The 24,448-nt window shown below is 33.0% G+C and overlaps 1 protein-coding gene across 13 annotated transcripts in view; it reads left to right on the top strand.

Annotated features, from left to right (window-relative positions):
- The window catches only part of LOC143229272 (dystrophin-like), a 147,802-nt gene that overhangs the window by 119,035 nt on the left and 4,319 nt on the right, over positions 1-24,448 (top strand). For 6 of the 13 annotated variants that reach the window (XR_013015771.1, XM_076461385.1, XM_076461386.1 and 3 more), the window contains exons 17-23: positions 679-845; positions 1,632-1,743; positions 4,927-5,135; positions 6,940-6,987; positions 14,294-14,363; positions 17,597-17,688; positions 23,841-24,084. Coding sequence is in view for 10 of the 13 variants with exons in the window: in XM_076461385.1 (XP_076317500.1) it covers positions 679-845; positions 1,632-1,743; positions 4,927-5,135; positions 6,940-6,987; positions 14,294-14,363; positions 17,597-17,688; positions 23,841-24,084 (942 nt within the window). In the remaining 3 variants the exon portion in view is untranslated. Of the gene's footprint in view, positions 1-678; positions 846-1,631; positions 1,744-4,926; positions 5,136-6,939; positions 6,988-7,842; positions 8,314-8,423; positions 8,804-14,293; positions 14,364-16,371; positions 16,529-17,596; positions 17,689-23,840; positions 24,085-24,448 lie in introns of those variants that run through there. The other 7 variants (XR_013015773.1, XR_013015772.1, XM_076461388.1 and 4 more) reach the window with 7 other exon arrangements.

Genomic DNA, 24,448 nt, shown 5'->3' with positions numbered 1-24,448 from the left:
TGTGTGTGTGTGTGTATATATATATGTGTGTGTGTGTGTTTATGTATGTATGTGTATATGTGTGTATGTGATGCTGTAGCAGTATGTTTTGTTTATTTGGATGTTAAAAAATACATAACTATTCTTGTATGCAGACACAATAGTCTATCATCGAAAGTTTCGATTAGTCTTATTTCTTATTGAGATAAGAAAAACATTGCTTTCATTTAAATACTAGTGATGACTCACATTATGATGCATTAAATTTTTTTTTAAAGTAATATGAATATTTTGAAAGACTGATAAACTTTGTTTCCCTGCCATGAATAGAACAGAGATAGCCCATTGTGAAGTTTTGGACTAGAGAAATATAAGTTTGTAATGTGATGTATTAACATTTTGAAGTTACATTTTGTTAACATATTGTGACTGTTTTGAAATACATATTTGACATTGTTTAATGATAGCAGTATACTTGTTGCATTGAAAAATATGATTTTATCTCCAAAAATTATCTCGGTTTTAACTGAAATTTTTGCTCTAGAATTTGATTTTTGAAATTGGCAGTATTTTATACTAATCTTAATGTTGTTATTGCTACAGTTCAAGAACTGTTTAAAAATAAAGACTATGTATTGTGTTTATTTTAAATTGCAACTTTTTACAAAATCTCTCATTTGGCTATTGTCATCTTTCTAGGGAGGTAACAAGAAAGAAATTCAAGTAACTCATTTCCTGAATTGGCTTCAACAAGAACCCCAGTCTCTTGTGTGGCTTCCAGTTCTGCACAGAGTTGTTGCTGCAGAGAATGCCAAGCATCAGGCCAAATGCAACATCTGTAAACAATATCCAATTATTGGATTTAGGTTAGGTACCAGTTGCCCTAATCAGTTGCTATTATATCTATAATGGATATCCTGTTATTGAATTAAATTTAATTATCATTTGTTTTGTCCATTTAATATAATCTGAAACCAGTAAAAATTATGAGAAGATTAAATATAGCCAATCATGGTTTAAACTACCTTGTCTATTTTGTCTACCAGGCATATAAACAATTAGACTCCTCCTTCTGATAAAAGTGGTTTCAGATACCCATGATGACTACAGCTCAGCCCATTGTTTAGCTTTTTGTTAAATAAATAATTTATCATAAAAATATTATCCAATGCTTCATAAGTTTATATAGAAATCTTACATTAAGTTACATAAATGGAGTAAAACTGATTACACACCTTTACAAAACGTATTTCATATAACTCATTAACTGGGTTGGACTTAAGGCAGTCAAAAGTATGTTTGAAATACTGTTTGTATACAGCATGAAAGAGTTATTTCAAATCTTGAAAGTTGTGAGACTTTAAATTTAATAAAGTTATTAAAAGCACACTTGACTGTATGTGGTTATTCTCACTTCTTATTCACTTATTTAATGCTCTTGTTGCCTGTGGTCACTTAGTGGTGAGTTTGAGGGCTTATGAAACAAAAAAAAAATCTGTTATAAAATATTTGTGATAAGTAGAACATAGATAAAAAATTTTGTATATTTGTGCTTAGGAATAAAAACAAAACTGAGAAACTGTAAAACTTGGAGATGTTTTAGATCTAGAAAACTGTTCTGTGCTTGATTGTTTCTTTACGTTATCTTCCAGATATCGATGCTTGAAGTGCTTCAATTTTGACCTCTGCCAGAACTGTTTCTTTTCAGGAAGAAAAGCCAAAGGCCATAAACTTTCTCATCCCATGCATGAGTACTGTATGATAGTAAGTTACAAAGAAAAGGTTGCAATTATACACTTATGACACTTAAAGTTTTCATTTTTAACTGTCCATATATCAGATGAAATAACTAATTATATTAAAGCTTCTGAAATAATCCTCTGGAAGGACAGTAGTACATTTAGAGACTTGCAATGCAGAAACTTGGGGTTTGACTTCCAGTAGCAGATACAGCAGATAGCCCATTATGGGTTTGATCTAAAACAAATAAACAAAGTTTCTAAAATAAAATGGAAGGAACCATATGTAACACCATCAGAAACTTTTAGTGCAAATCAAGATTTTCTAGGACTTGTATACATGTTAAGTAAAACAGTTAAGTAGTAGATTGAAAATATATTCATTTTATTGTTTGAAAGATAAAGGTCTTGTATAAATTCATATATTTTTCAATTTTGATTGTCCCATTTGAAAACCTAATTAGTTCCCATGTACAGATTTTTGTTACTTCAACACTTTAAAGCTAGCTGTTTAAAAAGAGTATAAACAGGGTACTTTTTGTCAGATTCGTGGATTATGTTGTAGTATGTTAAAAATTGAAACAATAAAAGATGGCCTTTTATTTCATGATTTTATAACGAAGAAATTATTCAGCTTTTGAATTTATAATCTATTACCTTAAATACTCTTATCAAGTTCAGTTCCAAATGTTTTATGCCTATATATCTTTTGTAGAAAACTAACCAATATGCCATTATTTAAATACTACCCTAACATAAAAATATAATAATTACATGCAAAATTAACTTTGCCTAGTTGAAGCTCATCAAAGGTACTATTTTACTCTTGTGTGTGTGTCTTCAAGACAATTCAAAGTCCACACTTGGTTCTTATGAAACTTGTTACAAAAGTTTAGTGTTTCACAAGGACAAGTTGATTAACTACTGGTGAATGTATGTTAATATACACAACAAAGGTCAAACAGTCTTGTTTTACTGGAAGTAAATCAATGGGGATTTTGAAAAAGTTCAAAATTAAAGAACAAACTGGGTGAGGGATTGTTAGATGTATATTTTAGAGTTCAAAAACATTGCATTGCTTAAGGTTTACATTAAGGTGTACATGTGCATTTCCATTTTATTATTTTTTAACCCTTTAGTATATCTCCAACTTTTCCAGTTATATTCTCTGTAATTTTACACATTAATATCACATGGAATTTCGAAGAGTGTAGTGGAAAGTTTCTACAAAATGGAAATATATATATATATATATACATATATACTCTTCAAAAAAAGAAACGCAAAAGGCAAAATTTGAGACAAATTGTTAACAAGTTTATTCTGTATGACATGTCTGAAACTTTGCACATTCACTGCTGAACATCCAAAGTCTTCAAAGGCGAAGTCCACGCTCACAAGGTGAAGTTTAACGTCACTCAACGTCAATAACGAGTATGCCCCCAGTGTGCATCAATAACTGCTTGGCATCTCCTGCCCATGGAAGCGATGAGATGACGAATCACATCCTGTGGAATGGCTGTCCACTCAGCCTGCAAAGCTGAGGTAGAGTCTGCGGTTGAGGTTGTCGCCGTCGCAGACGTCGGTCCAACTCGTCCCAAAGATGTTCGATGGGGTTTAAATCTGGTGATCTGGAGGGCCAGGGAAGAACGTTGATGTTGTGGTGTCTCAAGAAGACAGTGGTGAGTCGGGCTGTGCGAGGACAGGCGTTGTCATGTTGAAAAACGTCGTTGACGTTCACCATGATGGGTTGCACATGGGGCCTAAGAATCTCGTCGACGGTTGCGTACGGTCTGATCGGAAATCCTACGCAGCCCTGGTATGGTTGAGGCAGTAGACGTTGCAGTGGTGGTCCTATCCCGAAGGTGACCTAACCAGATGTAGCGATCGTGTGCGGGCATGGTCTGCCAGATTGTGGTCGGTCACGAGTTGATCCATGTTGTTGGTGACGATTCAATAGCCTTGTGATGGTGCTTTGGTGGACATTCACAGCTCTGGCAACATCTGATTGAGATTCCAAGCGACCAATGGCGTTGTTGCATTGTGCTTCAGTCAGTCTTGGCGTAACTGTATTGCGTGTCGGTGGCTTAACACTGAACTATGGAAACTGAGAACCCATCACTTTTATAGGGATTTTGCACATGTTGCACTTGCAGAACATGCAGATCTCTCAAACAAATTTATTGGACACGCATGCGTTTTTGCGAAAAATGCGATGTTTTCCTCTGTTTTCAAAGTGCACAACTTTTATTGTCATTTTGGTCTGACAATCAGTGCCTTAACACGTGTAACATCACATACTCTGAGCTTGTAACGTTATTACATATATTTCTCTTTAAAATAAAAAAATATCCCTTTTGTGTTTCTGTTTTTAAAGAGTATATATATAAGCAAAAAATAATCATTGTTGCAGGACAAGTAGAAATATGTAAATGATCTTTCAAAGGTGGCATTATACATAGAGTGAAGAGGAAAGTTACCATAGATTATGTAGGTAATTTTTAAAAGGCAGTATTGTACAAATAAATACAATCAAGAGAATAATTATTCTTACATTGTATAAATCACTTTTAAAAGATGATTCTGATAACAAATACAACCAAGAACAGGTAAATAACCTGTAAAAGATGATATTGAACAAATGGATACATTAAATATTAGAAAGAACTATGTTTTTAAAATTTCCAAACGTTTTTATCATTTGCACATGGTAAAACTTTTTGTTTTATACACTATTTCACCAGGTTCACCTAGCATTATCAGGTGAAATACAAGAACTAAATGTTTTATTTATTATGCCTAAATTTTACAGTTCATTGATAAGTTACTTTATTTAGTGCAACTCCTTAATTGTATTATTGTAGATTACTATTGGTTGTAGACTCTCACATGATCCTTTTTTGATATTAGATACTGTTATCTTCAGTTCTTGTATCCCACCTGATGATGTCAAGTGAACTTGGTGAACATTGTGTGTAAGAATGAAAGTTGTACGATGTATGACCAACAAACACTTATGTGAAAAGGTTACCTTACAGAAATTTAGTATTTACAATCAAAAACGAGAGTACATTATACATATATTTAAAATGAGACATTGGATAAACAAATGCTATCAAATTATCTTTTTTCTTTTTAAAGTTGGTTTGATATATGGTCTATAAATATATAGGTAAAACTATATAAAACATTGTTATAATTTTTATAGACAACTTCTGGAGAGGACATGAGAGACTTCACAAGAATAGTTCGTAATAAATTCAAATCTAAACGCCATTTTAAAAAACATCATCGGATGGGTTATCTTCCAGTCCAGACAGTTCTGGAAGGTGATGATTTAGAAAGTCCAGCACCATCTCCACAGCACACAGTTTCTTCGAAAGAAATGCATTCCAGATTAGAGCTGTATGCTAACAGGTTTAAAATTGTTCTCAAATTCTTTCTCGTACAATAATTTTCAATTTTGGTTTTGGTGATGTTTATAAGTACTAGTGAGTTACATTATTGAAGGCTTTGAAATATATGTGTAAATAGTTACATATGAAATATTATTACAAGCAACTTCATGAAGAATAGAAGTAATGCTCAAACATTCAGCTATTTTTAAAGTTAAGGACTTAATCATGTTTTATAGTACAGAATGCTAAATTCTATTAGGGTTAGCTTTGCTACAGTGTTTACAAACCTCATCCTCAATTTTCGTCTTAAAATCTCCAATTATATATATATACATATATCGGGTCATCCCTTAAGTAATGTTCGATTTTGGGTTCAGAAAAAGAAAAATAATTTCAAAAGCTTTTAATGTTATTTAATTAATAATATATGTTCCATTATTATTAATTACTTCCTGCCAACGACTTACAAGCTTCTAAATGCCACTTCTATAAAATTCTTAGGGTTTGGAGGAAAAGAATGTATAGAATGTAGTTTTGATATCTTCATATGTTCCAAGCTCTTTTCCATCAAGATAGTTCTGCACATTTTAAATAGATGATAATGAGATGGGACAAGTTGTGGAAAATAAGGAGGAAGTAGAAGTTTCTCCCAGTCTTGCTCTTCATTCTTTGCAGATGTGATCCTTGCAGTATGGGGCCGTGCATTATCCTGGTTAACACAACACCTTTACAATTGATCCAAGCAGGCCTCTTTTCTTTCAGTGTAACAATAGAAAGTCTGATGTAATCGTTACATTGAGTGGCAGCAATTCAAAGTGGATTTCACCCACAAAATCCCACCAAACACTTAACAATATTTTCCTAGGGTGGAGGTTTACCTGCACTAAGTCACTGTATGTGACACTTGATATTTTTATAAAATATCCATTTTTTATCTCCAGTCACTAACCTCTTCAAAAAAGGTGAGTTACATTCATGAGAATGCAGAGAAGTGCAAATGTTCACTCTTGTTCTAAGGTTGACTTGTGTCAAATCATGGGGGACCCATTTTCCAAGTTTTGACACCTTTCCAAGCTGTTGCAGATGACAGTGAACTGTTGAATTAAGTTTCTGTGCTAGTTCTTCAGCTGTTACAGTACAATCTTCATTAAGTGTAACCAGCAGCAAATCATCATTAAACTCAACACGATGACCTGAACATGGTACATCACTTAAACTGTAGTCACCTGATCCGAAATTTTGAAACCACCTTTTACGTTTTCTTTCATTAATAGACTCTGCACCATAAACACCTTGAATGTTTCATGCAGTTTCTGCTGCACTATTGCCTTTTTTAAGCTCATAAAGCATTATATGCTTAATGTGTTCCTCAGACACATCCACCTTCATAAGGGTTTATGTGATTAATGATCAGAAAAAGTGGAGTTAGGTTAGTTTATTTTATTTGTCTGAACATTTTTATACACGTCCTACTACATATTTTAGTCATTAAAGCCTTCTACAAAGACAGAAATGATGATGCACTTTCTGTATTAAATTTTTGGACATTACTTATGGGATGACCTGATATATATAATGTGTGTGTGGGTGTGTTTTATATGTATACACACACACACACACACATTGATATTTTTATAGAGAAATTGAACACTGTCTTGTTTTGATAATTACAAATTAATTTTAAATATTTTTTTTATTTTACACTTCTTTGAGCTGCACTGTATGTGTAAGTAACACTTAAAGTGGTAAACATCTTTAAATACACGTTTTTTTTTATAATTTGTATTCTGTCCATTATGCAGTTTCATTTTTTGTATTTTTAGGCTTGCAGAAGTAGAATTATGTACACAGAATGTCTCCACACCTGATTCGTAAGTACTGTTCATTTTCAAACTGATGATTGTATCAGTAAGTGATGTGGAGCTATTTGAGCACTCTCTGCTTACCTATTGTAACATTTCATATTTATAGTGGTTGTAGCATTTATCAGCTTTTACACTTTATATACTTGAAGTTTACAACAAAAGTCATTATTTGAATTATTTGTCATTAAATTTGCATTATTTTACCCTATTAGCTTCAGTGAAGCAAAGATAAGGATTCAGTTAAACTGCAGTCATAACATGCTCTTGTGAGACTGCATATATGTGAAAGTAAAAAAATATTTTTGCTCTGAATGTTAAAGTATAAAGTCAATCATTCATGAAAGTGGAAATTTTTCTCATATGTCCATAGCAATGTGGGAACTATCGGAAGCTATTTGTAGTAACAATAATAATGTATTAGTTTAAAATTCAATAGAAAGGTTGTTTCCTTATAGAAACCTAACAGTTATAAGAATGAAGTCCTAATAATAGTGGAAGAGCCCCCAAGTGGCTCAACAGTAAGCCTGAGGACTTGTCTCCTGAGTATTTGGATTTGCTACCTGTGGTGGGCACATTGCAGATAGTCCATTGTATAGCTTTCCATTTAAACACAACTAACAAATGTAACACTATATTAACATAAACTGAAACAATTTTACTCTGTCTACATACCATCTTTGTAACTTATGCATACAAAAAACTTACTAAAAATTATGTCTACAGTTTTAGCTGCTGGTAAGAATATCTTGTTAAATAAAATGGCAAAACAGTAAAATTTTGTATTTTATATTGATGACTTTGTTAAATTATGTTTGCCATAAAGGAATAATGATATTCTAATTGGAATTTGAAACATTTAAGGTCTCTTCAAGAAGAAAAAGAGGGTATAACAGAATATCAACCACTTTTTTTATCCTGGAAAAACGCCCAAAAGAGACAAATAAAGAATATAGTGTTTATAAATATAATAAGTGAAATACTACTGTATTAGGAGAAATATAAATTATAATATTACGGACTCTTTCTGGAAAAACCCTAAGGCACCAAATAATGTGTAATATCTAAAAATATTATAAACCTAATTTTATGGTCTTATTATAAATATAATTGTTCAAATATGGCATGGAAATAAATTTATTACTTTACTTTAAAGCAATAAAATTTAAAATGTTTTATTTTTTTGTTATAATTCATTGTGTGTTTATATTTTTAAAACACCTGGAAGATACAGACTTAGTATACATGTCTTTAATTACATCTGAGTGCAGAACTTGTTCAATATTAACGTTTTCCTTATTTGAAAATGTAGTTTAGATAGATGCTCACCTCTGCACTACAAAGCACTATTATCACATGCACACACTGTCAGGTAATTTCTTGTATGTGCCTCAAGCCTTGAACAAAGATTCTACCTTAATACATCTTAACATCTACTATTCTAGCCTATGACATGATCATCATCAGACTACAGCTCTTCAGCAATAGGAGGACAACACATTCTCCATGCACAGTAATCTCCATGAGTATCAGCACTTGAACACAGGCTCATTCTTGATGAAGCACACTAAATGCATTGGAAGTGGGGAGAAATGGTTGGAGTTAATGGAGAGAGATAACTATCTATCAGAAACACACTTTCAGGTAAAGAAAATGTTAACTTTAGAAATACTACTCACCTCTCTGCATTGCAAAGAACTAGAATCTTATGTTAAAGATGGTAGATGGGTTAGTGCAGAGACAATACATAGATGTGCTGCATTCTGAAAACAGAATCAGAAATAGAGCTCATGGAATGTGACATTCATGAAATGATGGTTGGTCTAGTGAGGTAGCACATCATGAGAGGCTTCATCCATCTCAAGCAGGGAATACTCTTTGCTTAAGAGAGGTGGTAAAGCAAAATGTATTATCAAAAGAATCAGTTACTGGTTGCCAATACTTCACTAAAGTGAGCATAATTCCAAATTGCTTAACTGGTCATTATCTCACAGGCAGACAGCTGAGCTTTATTGTAGTTAAAGCTATAAAGCAAACTGTTGTATACTGGAAAAATACATGAGTTATTCACAACAAAAAATTAAATTTAAAGATTAGTGTGCCAGACCTTTGTCTTAAGATAAATCTAAGAGTCATCCATCTGGACCTAACCATCAGAAATGGCTTGACATAAAGTTCTGTGGTGCCCTGTATTACACAACTAAGCAATATCCCAGGCCTACTTAAATGAGGAGTTCATCATCATGGTTTCAATGCAGTGGAATTGCCCACACGATGAAAAATTATCCATTTTGACCTACTCAACAACTTGTGACTAGGAAAATAAAGGTTCTAAATACTTCACTGGAAGAAATAAGAGGGAAAGAATATGTGTGGGAGAACACCAGAGAGGTGCATGGACCATAGTACTCAAACATAATCATGTGAAATTAGGTCTTACATTTAGAGACAGTACAATGGGTTATTGTGACTAAAGACAGCTGTGTTTTTGCGAGTGGGAAGACCCAATCTTAGTGGTAGGTGCTGAGCAGGATTTTGGGCTTATCACATTCTGTATTTCTCTACTTTGTGCAGATTTTGAGTAAGTATTCCCTGTGAGGTAACATTGGCCAATTGGTAGGCTACGTTGTCTCCATTATAGATATAATTAGAATAAGGTGAGAGTTATGTCTGAAAAAGAAAGGAGAAAAATAACTTACTATCAGAACCATTGTGAACAGAGAAGAATGGCAACTGGAAAGAAACAAATGCTAGTAGGGATGACCAACTTCTTCATTTGTGGACCACTTTCTTACTTAGACTGTAGCTTGAAGGCTTCTAATATACAACAGGGTAAAGTACATTCAGAATATTTGTTAAATTTAAATTCCAGTTGTGTACTACAGATACACAGTTAATCATATTATTTTAAATAACTGAATTAACGATTAAAGAAAGTCCTTAGAACCATGATTGGATTCGTTTTCTTGGTCACAGTTCATTTTCTGTTTTGTTTTGCCAGTTTGGCCAAAATAAAATATGATTAAAAAAATGAAATAGAAGCTGGATAAAATATCTTCAGTGGTCAAATTTGGCCCACAGGTAGTTAGTTAACCATCTATAACATATTAAAAAGAAATACAAGTAAGCATGAATGGAGAAAACATCCAAACACCCTTCCAAACCATCCAAAGTTTGGGACAGATGGAAGAATTTGAACCTGTTCTTATAGCAACTAGTGTAGGAGGAGGGTAGTACAAAAGTAGATGTGAGCAGCTGCAAGGGGTAAAGGGAAGAAGTATATCTGAAGCATATAAAAGAGGTTGAATCACTTGAGAGACAGTTTCCTCAGCCAGTGTTGTAAAACTAGGACTGGATACTAAATGAGTGGAAGAAAAGAGTGGAAGGAATATCAAAATAGAGCAATAATAATGTACTTACAGTGGGAGCAAATTTACCAAGAATACCAGAAAATGGAGAAATCACTCAGTGGGAAGGGTCATCCAGGGACAGGTGAGATAATCAATCTATCACCAAAGCATCAGAAACATGACAGATCAACAACTGAATGTTATGGGTCCAGAAGTGAAAGTCCAGGGCCTGGGAATGTGTGCCTCTTTGTTGAGTTAAGGAAGAAAGAACTAAGGAAGTATTCAAATTGATCATGAGAAAACAGACTAGAGAAATGAGATACAATAGTGGAATAGCCACTAGCCTGAGGACATAGAGACAGAAAAATGTAGTTTTCAAAGACTAACCAGATACTGGAAATGGATCAGGTATTCTGAATTGCAACCCCATTTAAACAGAGGCAGTGGAAATTTGTGGTCAAAGGAATGGTTGTCATCAAGCACAAAGCCAATAACACAAAGTGCCACCTATGCTACACTTGCCAAAGATATGGAAGCTCATGTACAGAAGCAGATAGATTCTACAAACAGATTTCTAATCTTCAGAGAACCCCAAACAGATGCAAATCTAGGTAAAATGGGATAAAAAGATATTCAGGGTCATGTGGAATGAAGTGAGCCTCCAGAACTATTATAGATGAAAAGAAAGCAGTGTAGGAGGTCTGATAAAAAAGCTCTAAGACTTCTTTTGTTACAGTTACCACTACAGAGGCAGTGAGCTTCACTGAAGTGTGTACAAAGTACAAATAGTGATCTATCCCACGAAAAAGCCATTTCCCCAGACCTTATACCCATGTTGCAAAAAATGTGCTCAAAGACAGACATATCTCTTGCTGCTGTTATAACGAAAATGGACAGAGAAGAGGAGCAATGTGTTTGCATCAAGTTTAGTGTGAAAAATGATAAAAGGGAACAGAAATCCTTGAAATGTTAAGAACTGCCTTTGATTATGACTGCTTAAGTAAGGCTGTCGTTTATCAATGGATAAAAAGCTTCCAAGATGGCTGAAATTGGTCAAAGATGACCCATGTTCTAGACGATTGTTGACATCATCCACTGATGAAATGGTCACTAAGATGAAAGAAAAAATTTGAAATGATCAACGATTAACTATTGACAAAATTACTAATGAACTGAACATTTCCTTTGGATCATGTCAGGCGATTTTAACTGAAAAACTCTGCATGTGTCGAGTGTCTATAAAATTTGTTTCAAGGCTGTTGAGGAAGGACCAAAAGTTTTGCCACCAACAAATGTGCAACGATCTGAAAAGAAGGCTAGAAATTGATCCTAATTTCATCAACATCGTTATTACTGGTGATGAGTCATAGGGATATGGTTATGCCCCTGAAACAAAACTTCAGTTATCCCAATGGAAGTTTCCATCATCACCACGTACAAAAAAGGCACAACAGTCTTGATCAAATGGAAAGACAAGGTTGATCATGTTTTTTAATGTTCGAGATATTGTTCATTATGAATTTGTACCTTGTGGCCAGATAGTTAACCAGGCCTTTTATAAAGAAGTCTCAATTCGCTTGAGGGAGAAAGAAGAAACCTTTACGAGCTGTGGGAGAATGTCAACCAGTTTCTTCATCGTGACAATGCACCTTAACATACTGCTTTATGTGTTCAAGATTTTTTGGTGAAAAAAAAACATTCTATGATACCACACTCCTCGTATTCTCCCTATCTTGCCCCATGTGATTTTGTTTTTTTTCCCAAATTTTAAAATTAAGCTGAAAGGAAAGAGATTTGATGACATTACAACCATCCATAATAATGTGAAAGCAGAACTTAGTCACATAACAGTTGAAGACTTCCAGCATTGCTTCCAAAAATGGCAGGAACGTTGGAACAAGTGTATATCAGCTGGGGGAGATTACTTTGAAGGGGATAGCATATAATACTGATGTATGTAAATTATTCTTTGGAATAAAAGTGAAGTCTTAAAGCTTTTTGATCACACCTCGTATATCTAGATATACCAACACTGATAAGCCAGAAACTGATCATGGGAACAAATATTAGTACAACCAAGAAAAATGATAAATCGAAGAGAAAATACCTGGTAAAAACACATGCATGCAAAAAATGAAGGAGCCATGAATGGCCTGGTATCAAAAGCTCCATTTCACAAAGAAAAAAGATACAGATTAAGCTGCCTTACAAAATGAATGTGATCCATGAGTGAATGAAATACAAGGTTGGGGTTGAGATTGAAATGAAAAGCTGAATTAGCCACCCCAGATGAGAAGAATTTTGAAGAAAGAAGGTCACAACAGAAAAAGCCACATTAGAAGGGATAATTAGAAGTGAAGCATCTAAAAAAAACAGTGGAAAATAGGTCTCAAAAATCTAACATCCAAATTCAAGTCCACTAGACTTAATGAGTAAATGGGGCCAGAACCAGTTTGAAAGGAAGTACTGAGAACCAAATGTTTGAGCACTGTAGATGAACTGAAGGAGGCAAGAGGCAGGCAGACAAATCAGAATGTGGAGAAAATGTCTGAGAAAATAAATCAGGTCTTTCACTACTGAGAAAAATATCCATCAAAGAGTAACAAAAATTGCTCATTGAAAACTGAGGAAGGATCAAATTTTGACTAAGTGGGACAGATTAGTTGGTATATTTGGTCAACACATTCCCATCTTCTTGAGATTGATAAAAAGAAGGGAAAAGAGGTTGAGAAATTATCCTATGGCATTTGAAACAGATCAGGGGAAAGTAGAAGTATATGCAGAACTCTGGAGAAAAAGATCTGAGGAACTGAATAGGTTGTAATATATGTCGTCCATCAGTGAACAACATGAGGAAGCAGAGTTTTTATAGGACCAGAGCCAAGGGGGACTCTAGAAACAGATAATCTCAGAGAAGAGAGACTGTGGAGAGGACAAGAAGTTGAAAGGGGGTAACTTCAATATGGTGTATATGATGAGAAACCTGTTGGGTACACTTTGTCCCAAGGACATTGAACCAAAATTATCAGCAATGATAATAAAGCCCAAAATGGCAATATATTATAAGAAATACTCCCCAAAAAAACACATAAAAAAGAAAAGGTGCAAGACAGGTCATAGAGAGAGGATTGATGGATGTGGAAGTCAGAAAGTAAGACAATCTGATAAAGTACACCTCAGAAACCAAAGAAATTAAGGTAATTAGGACAAAATGAAAATAAAGAGAAAAGTGAAGAACATATTCAGTGGCAGGTATTAAAACCTGCAAGTCAGATTGTGAGTTTATTACCCTACCCATCAGGCCACACAAACAACTAAGAAAAGAAGCAGTGGAAGTAAAGGAACCATCAGCTAGTGCACACTGGTATGAAATAGTGACCAAGAATCTTTTATCCTACCCTCCAATTAAAAAGGTGCCAATATTAAACTAAAATTATCAGCAATGACTGCTGAAGAGCTGCATCAGTTCAAGATGCCAATGTATTATGAGAGACATTCCCAAAAAGCACATAAAAAAGAAAAACAAAGGAAACTGACAAAAAAAACGCGTTTGAAGACAAATGATGCTAAGAAAAGAATGAGCCTGTATTAATATGTTCAAATTCATAGGGATTACTGTGTATGGAGGTTGTGTCATCCTCCTATCAATGAATGTTCTCGTCTAATGATGATTTATATTGTAGGCTGACACAATGCACATTGACATGTGGAGGGTTGGAGCTCTGTTCAACACTTGTGACATGTGCAGGAAATTACACATCAGTTCATGCAAGATTTTAGCTATTTGTGGTGCATAGATGTAAATAGCATTTTTAATTTTTCTTTTTTATTGTTATCTCTCCAATCACAACACTAGTTGTGAAGAGATAACTGTATTTCTATTTTAGCAAAATAGTTAAAATATTGATATTGTCTTGTATTTCTTATGGAAAGATAAAAGGACCAGTTGTCATTTATTTATTTAGGAGTGAGGATGAACACCAACTGATAGCTCAGTATTGTCAGACACTTTCTAAAGAAAATGTACAATTTATTGTAAGTTGATGTTTCATGTTCTTTTTCTGATTAAAGAAGCTGTCTATCAAAATCTAATTGTTACTGCAATTTCATGAATGTTCTAAGCCTGGTTTCACTTATACGGTTGATTGTTTGTAAACCTCAAAAGTAACTTAATATACACTTTAGATATCATTAGTGCAAATATCACTTTAAAGTGTTCTGCTCATCAAATTGGAAAATAAAGTATTTATGTTATCAATGTCATAAAAGTATCTTTTAAAAATCACTTATAATAGATACTTTCATTAGACATTTATAATTTGGTCTACTCTAAAATGACATTTTTGAGTAAAAGCTATTAATCCATCCATATTTTAATCTGATAAGCCCAAGTAATGTAAACCTATTAACAATTTATCTTTTAGAACTTTCTCTAGAAGCTTTGACCTATTTAGTAGTAAAACCATGCCACATCATTTAACACTTATGGAAAGTTTTTTTTATTAGACAACTGAATTTTCATCTTTTGAAGTACTTATTAGAAACTGAAACAGTTTTACATTCAACACAGCTTTAACTTGAACATTGATGTTAGGTTTTAAAGTTTGTTATATTCTATTTTAGTTGGGTATGTTGGAAATATAAATGAGTATCATTATTTATACAAAGTAGTATAACAATGGAATTAATGGCTGGATAACTGGTTTCTGAAGAATTTGTTACAAGTAGAGTAATAAATGGATCAATACTAATAATTAGCTTACAGTATAGGATAAATTATTGAATTTTAAAATTAAATTGGTAATATTAAACAAGATGTATTTATAATAAAAACTTTATTAATCTTCCAAAGGTTTTATTATAAAAATAAATAACTGGTACTGTCATTAAAATGTATATATAGTGTAAACATTATATAAAAGATGGCCATTCTGCTTTTAATTTCAAAGCATGAGTCACACAAACTCGAATTATTTTCCAAAAACATAAGATTTCAGAATTTTTTACATTAATTTTAACCATCAAAGGAAAGAATTCAAAAGATGACTAAATGCTACATTTCACCTTACTTTTTTGTGAGTCCAGTAAAATATCACATTAGGCAACTGCTATTTTTATCACACTAAATAGTTTATTTTAGATTTAAATTAAATTTTGAAGTAATTAATTGTTTTCCCATATAAATAAATATATAATATAACAAATAAATTTTAATCATTCAGCACATTTTATACATTCACAAAAATTTCAGAATTTTGCACTTGTGCATTGCCTGGTGTTGGTAGGATTTCAGAACCTAAGTCTTATCTTGCAAATTGTAGAAACAACATTAGTAAAGCATGTATAAATGTACAAGCCATGACAGCATATGCTATTTTGCCATTTAAGTCTGATGTTACTTATGAGAAACAGCAAACATTTTGTGTAACTGTAAAATGTTTATAATTTATATGTATGTCAACACACCAATAAAGGCAGTTTAGATATATTGATATATTCCTCAGTGGAGCATCATATTGCCTTGCCTGAAATTCAAGCGTGAACTAACTTTCTACCTACAACTAGGTTTAAAAATGTTTGATCTATGTTAAATAGTTATATAAAACTGCAATTTTATATTTCTTATCATTCTTGAAAAAGTTCTGGAATATAATAAGATGGTATCAGAATTATATTTTTAACACTTTAGAGATAATACAACTAGGGGTTTCATAGAGATACATTATTAGCAGAAAGGTATCTTGAGCAACTTGTGACTAATATGAGATACTCCACACAATACTTTGAAAAAAAAACAGGCTTTCACGTCAAAATGTTTTTTATTATTACAGCATGGGGACATGTTTTATTAAGTCAATGATATAAGCAAATGAATGATCAAGTTATTTCATCCCAGGAAACTTGGAGATTGTCTTGCCTGTTGGAAAACTTACTAAGCCATACAATGCAACTATTTCAGTCCATACATATTATTATATTGGTTTGTTTTGAATTTTGCATAAAGCTGCACGAGGGATATCTGCACTAACCATCCCTAATTTAGCAGTGTAAAACTAGAGGGAAGGCAGCTAGTCATCACCACCCACTTTCAACTCTTGGACTTCTATTTACCAATGAACAGTAGGATTGACCGTCACATGATGAAAGGGCGAGCATGTTTGGTGTGACGAGAATTCAAACCCACAACCCTTGGATTACGAGTTGAGTACCTTAACCACGTGGCTATGCCAGGCCAGTAATTATATACTGTACATTTAAGTTAATAGTCTTCCTTTATTTTATCCAGTGAGTTTTCATTGTCAAATTGAATACATCAGTAATCTAAATTTATAGTCATGTAAAATGTGATTGCTCTAGTACCTACTTATTTGTTACTTGTCTATTTCACATTTACACACCTAAGTTTTGAAGTTTTGCTCATGAATACAATTTTTTACTATTTCTGATCTTATGAAACATTTGTTGAGTGCCCTGTAAATCATCATCACAAATCATAAATATATTTCTACAGTTTTTACTCCATTGTGTTTTTTTCTGGAAACAAAATTCTTCATCTTTGAAAACACATCATTTAAAGTTCAAGTAATTAAATGCTGGAAAGTTAATTTTATTGAAAAAGAATGTTTTGGAAAGTTGTGGAAATGTATTTGATCAAGCATGTTTGAATATCTGTTTAAAGTATGTAACAGAAGGCATGCCACTTGTCACTTTTTGTCATTTTTTATTATGTATTTTGTGATTTGTTGTTATTACAGTGTTGTATACAAAAATCTGAACTGAGTTGGTATTTATTATATTATCATAATCCACAATGGGATATATTTTAAAAATTTATAATAAAGCAGTGTGTGTGAGAATAGGCATCCTTCAGTTTGATGACTGACTTTTATAGCTGCTTTTGTTTCTAGTATAATGATTCATATACTGTTTATGCTATCATCAAATTGGAATAAAAAAGTAAGTTTTGTTACTGAATGTCTTTGTAAATCACTTTACTGGCTAAAATAGAAACACCAGAAAATAATGTTTACAATTATTTTTATTTAAAATTTGTTTCACCCTTTCTGTTTGAATTTCAGTTTTTTTTTTTTGTTGTTGAAGAAAACTGTTTTAGATGTGGAAATGCATTAAGAATCATAGTTTTAATAATATTTCTAATGATGCTTCTAATAAAAAAGGGTTTTCTTTTTTGCCATTGCTGTTTAATAGTTAGTATAGTGTAAAGCAGTAATGTTCCTGTAACTTGCAAATGTGGCTTGATGTTTCAGCCCCGAAGTCCAGCCCAAGTTTTGGCTGTTGTAGATGCTGATCATCAAAAGGAGTTAGAAACAATGATTCATCAGCTGGAGGAAGAAAACAGGTAATGTTAAGAAAACATCAGTAAGTTAAACTGGCATATATATTATACATTTCTTCATGTATTAGGATTGCAAATTGGCATCCTCCCTTCCTACCAAATGTGGATTTTGTTCTAAAGTAGATATATTTCAGATACTAATTTACATCCTATTTCATGGTTTATTTAAATCTTAGAGTGTTTCACACCCTTATATTCAAGTAGGTATAAAAGTGTTGAATGGCAGTACAGTAACTATGATCACAGTACATTGCATTGAGGTATTTCCATTATCTAACATATATCTTCTGACATATGCTTCAGTAATTTTATAACTGAAAGTCAGTGAATATTCTTGGCCAGTAGAATGAGAATTATTGGACCATTGGATGTTTTTGGTCATTATTCATGTGGTTGCTAGAAAGGTTGATTTCAATTAGGTTTGATCTTTCTCTACAAAACTAAAATCTTTTTGTTGTTGAATTGCCCCAACACTGTCAACACTCCTATGACTTTAGATTCTGAATATCCTTGACACAAAGCAGAGTGTGTGTCAATTAACCCAGAGTTCTCTATTCTCCCACTCTTCACAACACTTCAAGAGAATGTACATAAGCTGTGCTTTCCTACTATAATTCAGATGTTCTTGTTGACAGCTGTGATGTTAACTTCATTCACTGTGATTTCTTAAGTAGTTATAAAGCAGACACAAATGCTTCTACCAATATCAGAAATTCTGCAACTCTTTAGGAGTAACACATACAGAATCTGCCTGTAGTGTCTAGGGAGATCCCATGGCTATATTATCAGCCCTTATTGATCAGTGTATTTTTGGCATTAATGACCAATTGTTTGCTGATGTATTTGGTGGGCTTTATAATTATGTGAATGCTCAACTTATACAGTAATAGCTCTTTTTTTTTAGTTCTAATTTCAAAGAAGCTTTTATAATTGCTGGTATAATTTCTGCTTTTCCTCATACATATTTTATTTAATTTTTAAATCAATTCTTGCTATGCATATTTTCAGGGGTTCTGGTGTAACATTGGACAATTAAGTTCTTGAATCTTTATATTTTCCACCTTCAATTTTCAGGTCGTTGCTTATGTTATTCGAAATTAGAAAAATTATATTAGGCCTTACATTCATTGCACTTGTCATGCAGGTAGCCTTCTAGTTTCTAGCAAGTTTGTTTTTACACTTTGCCCAGTTATTGGGGATTCTTTCACGTGTTCATTTACTTTTACCTATCATAAATTTTGTGCCCTGCACTGACTTGTCTCATTTTGAGACTTTTTTTTTTCTTCAGTGTAATCTAAGTGTTAGCTACTTTCACTGATAGATATCTTATTAGCACATAGCACTTATTTTTCTATGATATCTTAGCCAATCATGCACACAACGTTTCAGCTGATCTCGAAATGGATTCTTTTCTGCTTCATTTTGTCTTTATAGGAATTTCATCTGAAATATTTATGTCAAGGAGAAGCATGCTAATAGGGACTCATTAGGGTTTTAGCATCTTTCCTTACTTCAGATAGTCATTTCTCTTAAAGATAACCAGCATTTTATGTCCTTCTACATTTTTTCTTCCCTCTTATCCTTGTTAGTCAATGTCTGCTACTTTTGCTCATTCCTTTTGTCAAGTGGCAAAATATAAATGATTATTGGGTAGTCATCTCAGGTAATATTTTCATATGTGGTATTTTTGTGTTCAAAATTTTCATTGTCATCATCTTTTTGTTTCTCTTCACTCAAGGTATTTTTCTTCTGATTCAGTTTGCCATCACATTCTGGTCCAGAAAGTCTCAGATCTCTTACAGAATGCAAAGGTCAGAATTGTACCTGGAGACACCTTGTTTCAAAATGTGAAACATTATGTTGTTATGAAAGTTTCTTTGTCATGCCAATTGGATGACAAAGGTATACATGATTCTTATCTCATTATATCCTTTGCATCCATCATTCTGTAATTTTCTCTGTTTTTTTTCAGTGGGACAGGGCTTCAGTTCATTTCTCTTCCCTTCAGCTTTATTTATTTCCTGTTGAAAAATAAAAGCATTTGCTGTTCTTCTACATTTAAATGACATCAGTTTTCATTTTTTTTTTTATGGACAGGCTTATTATGACAACATTGTTCACTCAGTCTCCTTTATAAACTCTACTGATTACTCAGGTGGCTATATCTCTTGGATTAATTATTCACAATGCCAATTGCCTTTAGTACCAATCTCCTGGCATTGCAAACTTTGGAGTTTCTCTTCTGTTTTTCACACTTGGCACTAAAATATCTCTTGCACTTTGAGGTCAGTGGCTTCACTTGTGATGTCTTTTTCTGAAAGGGTACTGAATGTGCCCATTGTCATACAGCATAAATGCATCCTTCCATCATCATGCTTCTCCACTTTTGGATGAATTGAAATCTTAAGACAGCAGGATCCTCTTTTCCTACTCATTGTATACACCTTCCTATTTTTTAATGTGGTTGCCTTATATGTTGGGATGCTGTGTTAGAGAATCAGTATAGGTCTGATTTCCAGATTCCTCAGAAAACAACAGCTCACATCAGTATGTTAGAACTTCAGGCTGTTCAACATGTTTGCCTTGAGTTTCTGTTCCTTCCACATTACTGTTCTTTTTAATACATGTTGTTTTTAATTTTGTTGCTTTATCAACCTTAAATCAGTGCATTCTCTAATTCCAGATATTATGGTTCTAATTGTAGAACCTACAAATCTAGAATTTCTTATAGGATATCTATATTGAAATTCTAAGTATATAGGTTTATCTAATTTAAGAGAATAACACAGTTAAGTTCAAAATAATACTCATTAAATGTATTTTTAAACCACCAAATGAGAACCATTCTGCATTTGCCCATACAGACAATTCTACAGTGATGGTTTATTTTACCAATTAGGACAGTATTCTTTTTATCTTTTTTTGCAGCTTTTACTTTATTGCAGTCTCTCTACATCCTATGCTTTATTCTGAACATGTTTATCTTTGAACCAGTCTTTCCTGGTATGATTAAAATTTTGGCATACTCTCTTTCTTAGGTCATCAATTTCTCTTTATGGAGTGGACCATTTATTCTTTCATTTCACAATGGCTGCATTGTCTAATGATAGATGTCTTTGTTACATTGGATGACTGTCTTTTGTTACTATAGTACTTCAGTTGCAGGTTGAACTTATCTGGAGATGGATATACTGTATTAGACTTGGGAGTATTTCTTAGGCTTACCTTTCTCTCTTCTTTCTTTCTTTGGTTCTTGCCAAGATCATCTACTTGAACTACTGGGTTTTCTTAATATCCATTTTGGCATTTAGCCAGCTCAACAATGAATTATCTATTATGTTGACTTTTTCACAGGGAATCAGTCTCATTAAAACTATAGAGGCATTTACTGCAATCTTCAACATCCGTTTTTAATCAACATTTGAAATATAGAGATTTCATGACTGACTGTTGTTTTGGCCTTATCTGAAAAACTAGATTCTCTTCCAAGACGACTTAACCAGTAGTACATCCGTTCTTCCTACTACTGTTCTTCCCAGTTTGTTACATTTGTTGGAATGCTATACATAGTTGATGCAATTGACATATTATCATGTTTATCTCCAGTTTAATGATAAACTTAAAGAGGTTATAGATATTATGACAAGGCATATGGATAGAATAGTCTACAGGGGGTATATAGAGTGAAAATAATTAGATGATGCTACTCAGGGGCATGGGTGAAAGGTATATATAACTAATAGAGCAAAAAATAAAATAAAGGGGCTAGCAATGATGTGGATTTTCTTTAGAACACTGGGGTTATTGATGTAGGGAAAAGAAGGTCAGAGAAGATAATTGATGAGTACAAGGGGTTGACAAAAACATATAAAGAAAGAATTATAATTTGACTGTGTCAGGAATACCAATGAAATTTAATTGTGGGAAGGAAACATAAGTAGGTCACTAGAGATGAATGCCAGGCTTGGGTTAATGTGTAAGAATGAGCAAATTGGCTGGTTGCACTTGTGAGTTCAGTTTGATGGGAAAAGGTAGCTTTTTGGAATGAATTATTTACATTTAAAATTGAAGAGTGGGGCTGGCTTGTTTTCTAAGGTTATTAACTTGGCTGTAAGGGAAGTTTCAAACTAGTACTAGACAGTGGTGAGGGCTAGTGTAAATAAAATGTGAAAAAAGTAAGATGTAGGAAGACGTTTAGCATAAGAAATGAGTATAGAAGTAGTTCTAAAGGTAGATTTAATGTGAGACTTTGATATAATGTAAATAACTGAAACATGATTAAATGTAGATGATTCTGATTACAGAAATTTCTTTGAAATACAAGATTGCTGGTTATTTAATAGTGATGGAGTACCAGAGAGAAAGGAAAGAGTAACTTTATATGTGAAATGTGAGTTACATCCTGTTGAAGTCAGGGATATCAAAGATAATGGCAAGGAGATTGAATCCATTTGATTTTCTTTTAGCAGGTATATAAAGGGAAAAGGTTTCTCGTGGGAATTTGTTGCAAATCACCAAATTGGAGAAGATTTGAGTGCAAGTGATTACTGCTCTATTACATTTTGATATTTTGCAGCATATGGAGATCACGAATAATAATATTTTGGTTACAAATTAAAAAAAAACAACTTTGAGAAGATATGACAAGAATAGTTTGTTTTGAATTGGGCAGCTGAGTTACTTGGATGGGGAAGGCCTTTGAAGGATGATAAAGGGAAGCTCATATCTGATGATTATGAGATATCTGACTTACTAGAGTCTGCTTTTTCTTTAATTCTTACTAATGAAGATTCAAGCAATATTCATCATCTTGAACAGCATATAGATAGAAATATAGTGTCATAAATTCTGAGCATGTTAAGAAAAAATAGGAAGTTTAAAGAATTATAAGGCTTCTGGGCCAGACAGTATTTCCCTAGGGTTTTGAACAAGGTTAAGGACTGAATATATGATCCACCTGCTAGTATTGTTTGTAAGTCCTTGAACAGTAGGTAGGTGCCAGGAGATTATAAATTGGTTTATGTTACTCCTATTTTTAAGGGATGTAATAAAAAAATTTCCCAGTAATAATAGGTCTATTAGCCTTACATTAGTTGAGGGAAAGGTTTTGGAAAGATTGATAAAAGACACTTTGCAATGTAATTTAACAAAGTTAAAAATTTTATTTGGTAGTCAACATGGTTTTACTAAGGGAAAAATCTTGCTTTACAAATCTTTTGATATTTTTTGAATAGGTTACTGCTTAAATAAATGAGGGGTTATGGTTGATTGATTATTTGGAATTAAGCACAAAGATGTTTGTGTTCTGCCTACCACAGGTATCAAAACCTGGTTTATACCAGTGTGAATCCAAAGACATAATTACTGTGCCATTGGGGGATTTAGTGTATCTGAATTTTCATAAAGCATTTCACAAGATGTCACATAAAAAGCTTATAAAGAAGTTATTTCTATAGGTGTGGGAGATAAGTTAGCTGAGTGGATAGAATAAAACAGAGGGTTGTTGTGAATGAGTTCAGTCAAACTGGAGTAATGTCACAAGTAGGTAACTCAGGGTTCACTCTTAGGACCTTTGTTCTTTTTGATTGATATTAATAACATAGATGAAGGAATGGTCAATAAATTACTTCAACATTCTGATGATATTAAGGTCTTGTTGAGTAGAGAAGAGGATGCTGCTGCTTTACAAAAGGATTTAGATCATTTAGTGAATTGAAGGAATAAATGGCAAATGGGTTTTAATTATAAAAAATGCAAGATAGTTGATGTGAGTTATCATAATTTGAAGTACAAAAATAATTTTGATTGAGTAATCTTAACAGTGTTATGAAAGAAAGGTATCTTGGTATGTAGTAGATCAGTCTCTTGAGTCACTGGTTAGGCCACATTTAGAGTATTATGTTTAGTTATGGTCTCCTCACCATAGGAAAGACATTAAATTGTTGGAAAGGGTTCAGAGGAGAGCTACTAGAATGGTGCTTGGGGTGGATGGATTTTCATATGAGAAAAGGTAAAGATCTTTGAAATTATTTTATCTTGAAAAAAAAGGTAAAGTTAGAGGGTGGATTGAGGTGTTTAAAATTGTCAAGGGAATTGCTAGTTTTGATCCATCATACTTTTCCTTTCTGAAACTCAGTTTAATTATTCTGTTGCAGAAACCTCCATGCTGAGTTTGAGATTCTCCAAGGAAAACAAGCTGTACAGGGAATGCCCCTTTCAACCACAGATGATGTTTATGATGAGATATTATACACTTCAAGTCATAATGAAGAAATGTTGGCTGAGGCAAAGCTCCTTAGGCAACACAAAGGCCGACTTGAAGCTAGAATGCAGATACTAGAAGATCACAATTGTCAATTGGAGGCCCAACTGCAACGACTTCGAAAACTTTTGAATGAGGTAAGTGAAAAAAACTAATATATTAAAACTCCAGTTAGTTAACTTCCCAAACTGCTAAATGTTAGACTTTATTAAGAGAGAAGTTATGTACATGAAATGCTTGTAAGCAGTGACTACCAATGTATAGTAACATATGACTACTTACATCACAAGTGGGTTTTAAAATGTATGGTTTTAAACAGTCTGTCACTAACAATGAGAAGAATATGATGAAATAGTAGTTGCATGTAGTGTATATTGTCTCAACAGTTAAACCAATAATTAGAACAATGCCCAAAGACATATGTAACAATAGTAAAGTATTTTTTGGTAAGGGCCATGTTAACTCACTAATAGTGTTATTCAGTTCTGAAATATCTCTTTA

This window comes from Tachypleus tridentatus, chromosome 10 (genome assembly GCF_004210375.1).
Source record: "Tachypleus tridentatus isolate NWPU-2018 chromosome 10, ASM421037v1, whole genome shotgun sequence".
In the NCBI taxonomy this organism is placed as follows: domain Eukaryota; kingdom Metazoa; phylum Arthropoda; class Merostomata; order Xiphosura; family Limulidae; genus Tachypleus; species Tachypleus tridentatus.
Note: the sequence above shows the minus strand (reverse complement) of the source record. Positions and strands in the feature narration are given on the sequence as shown.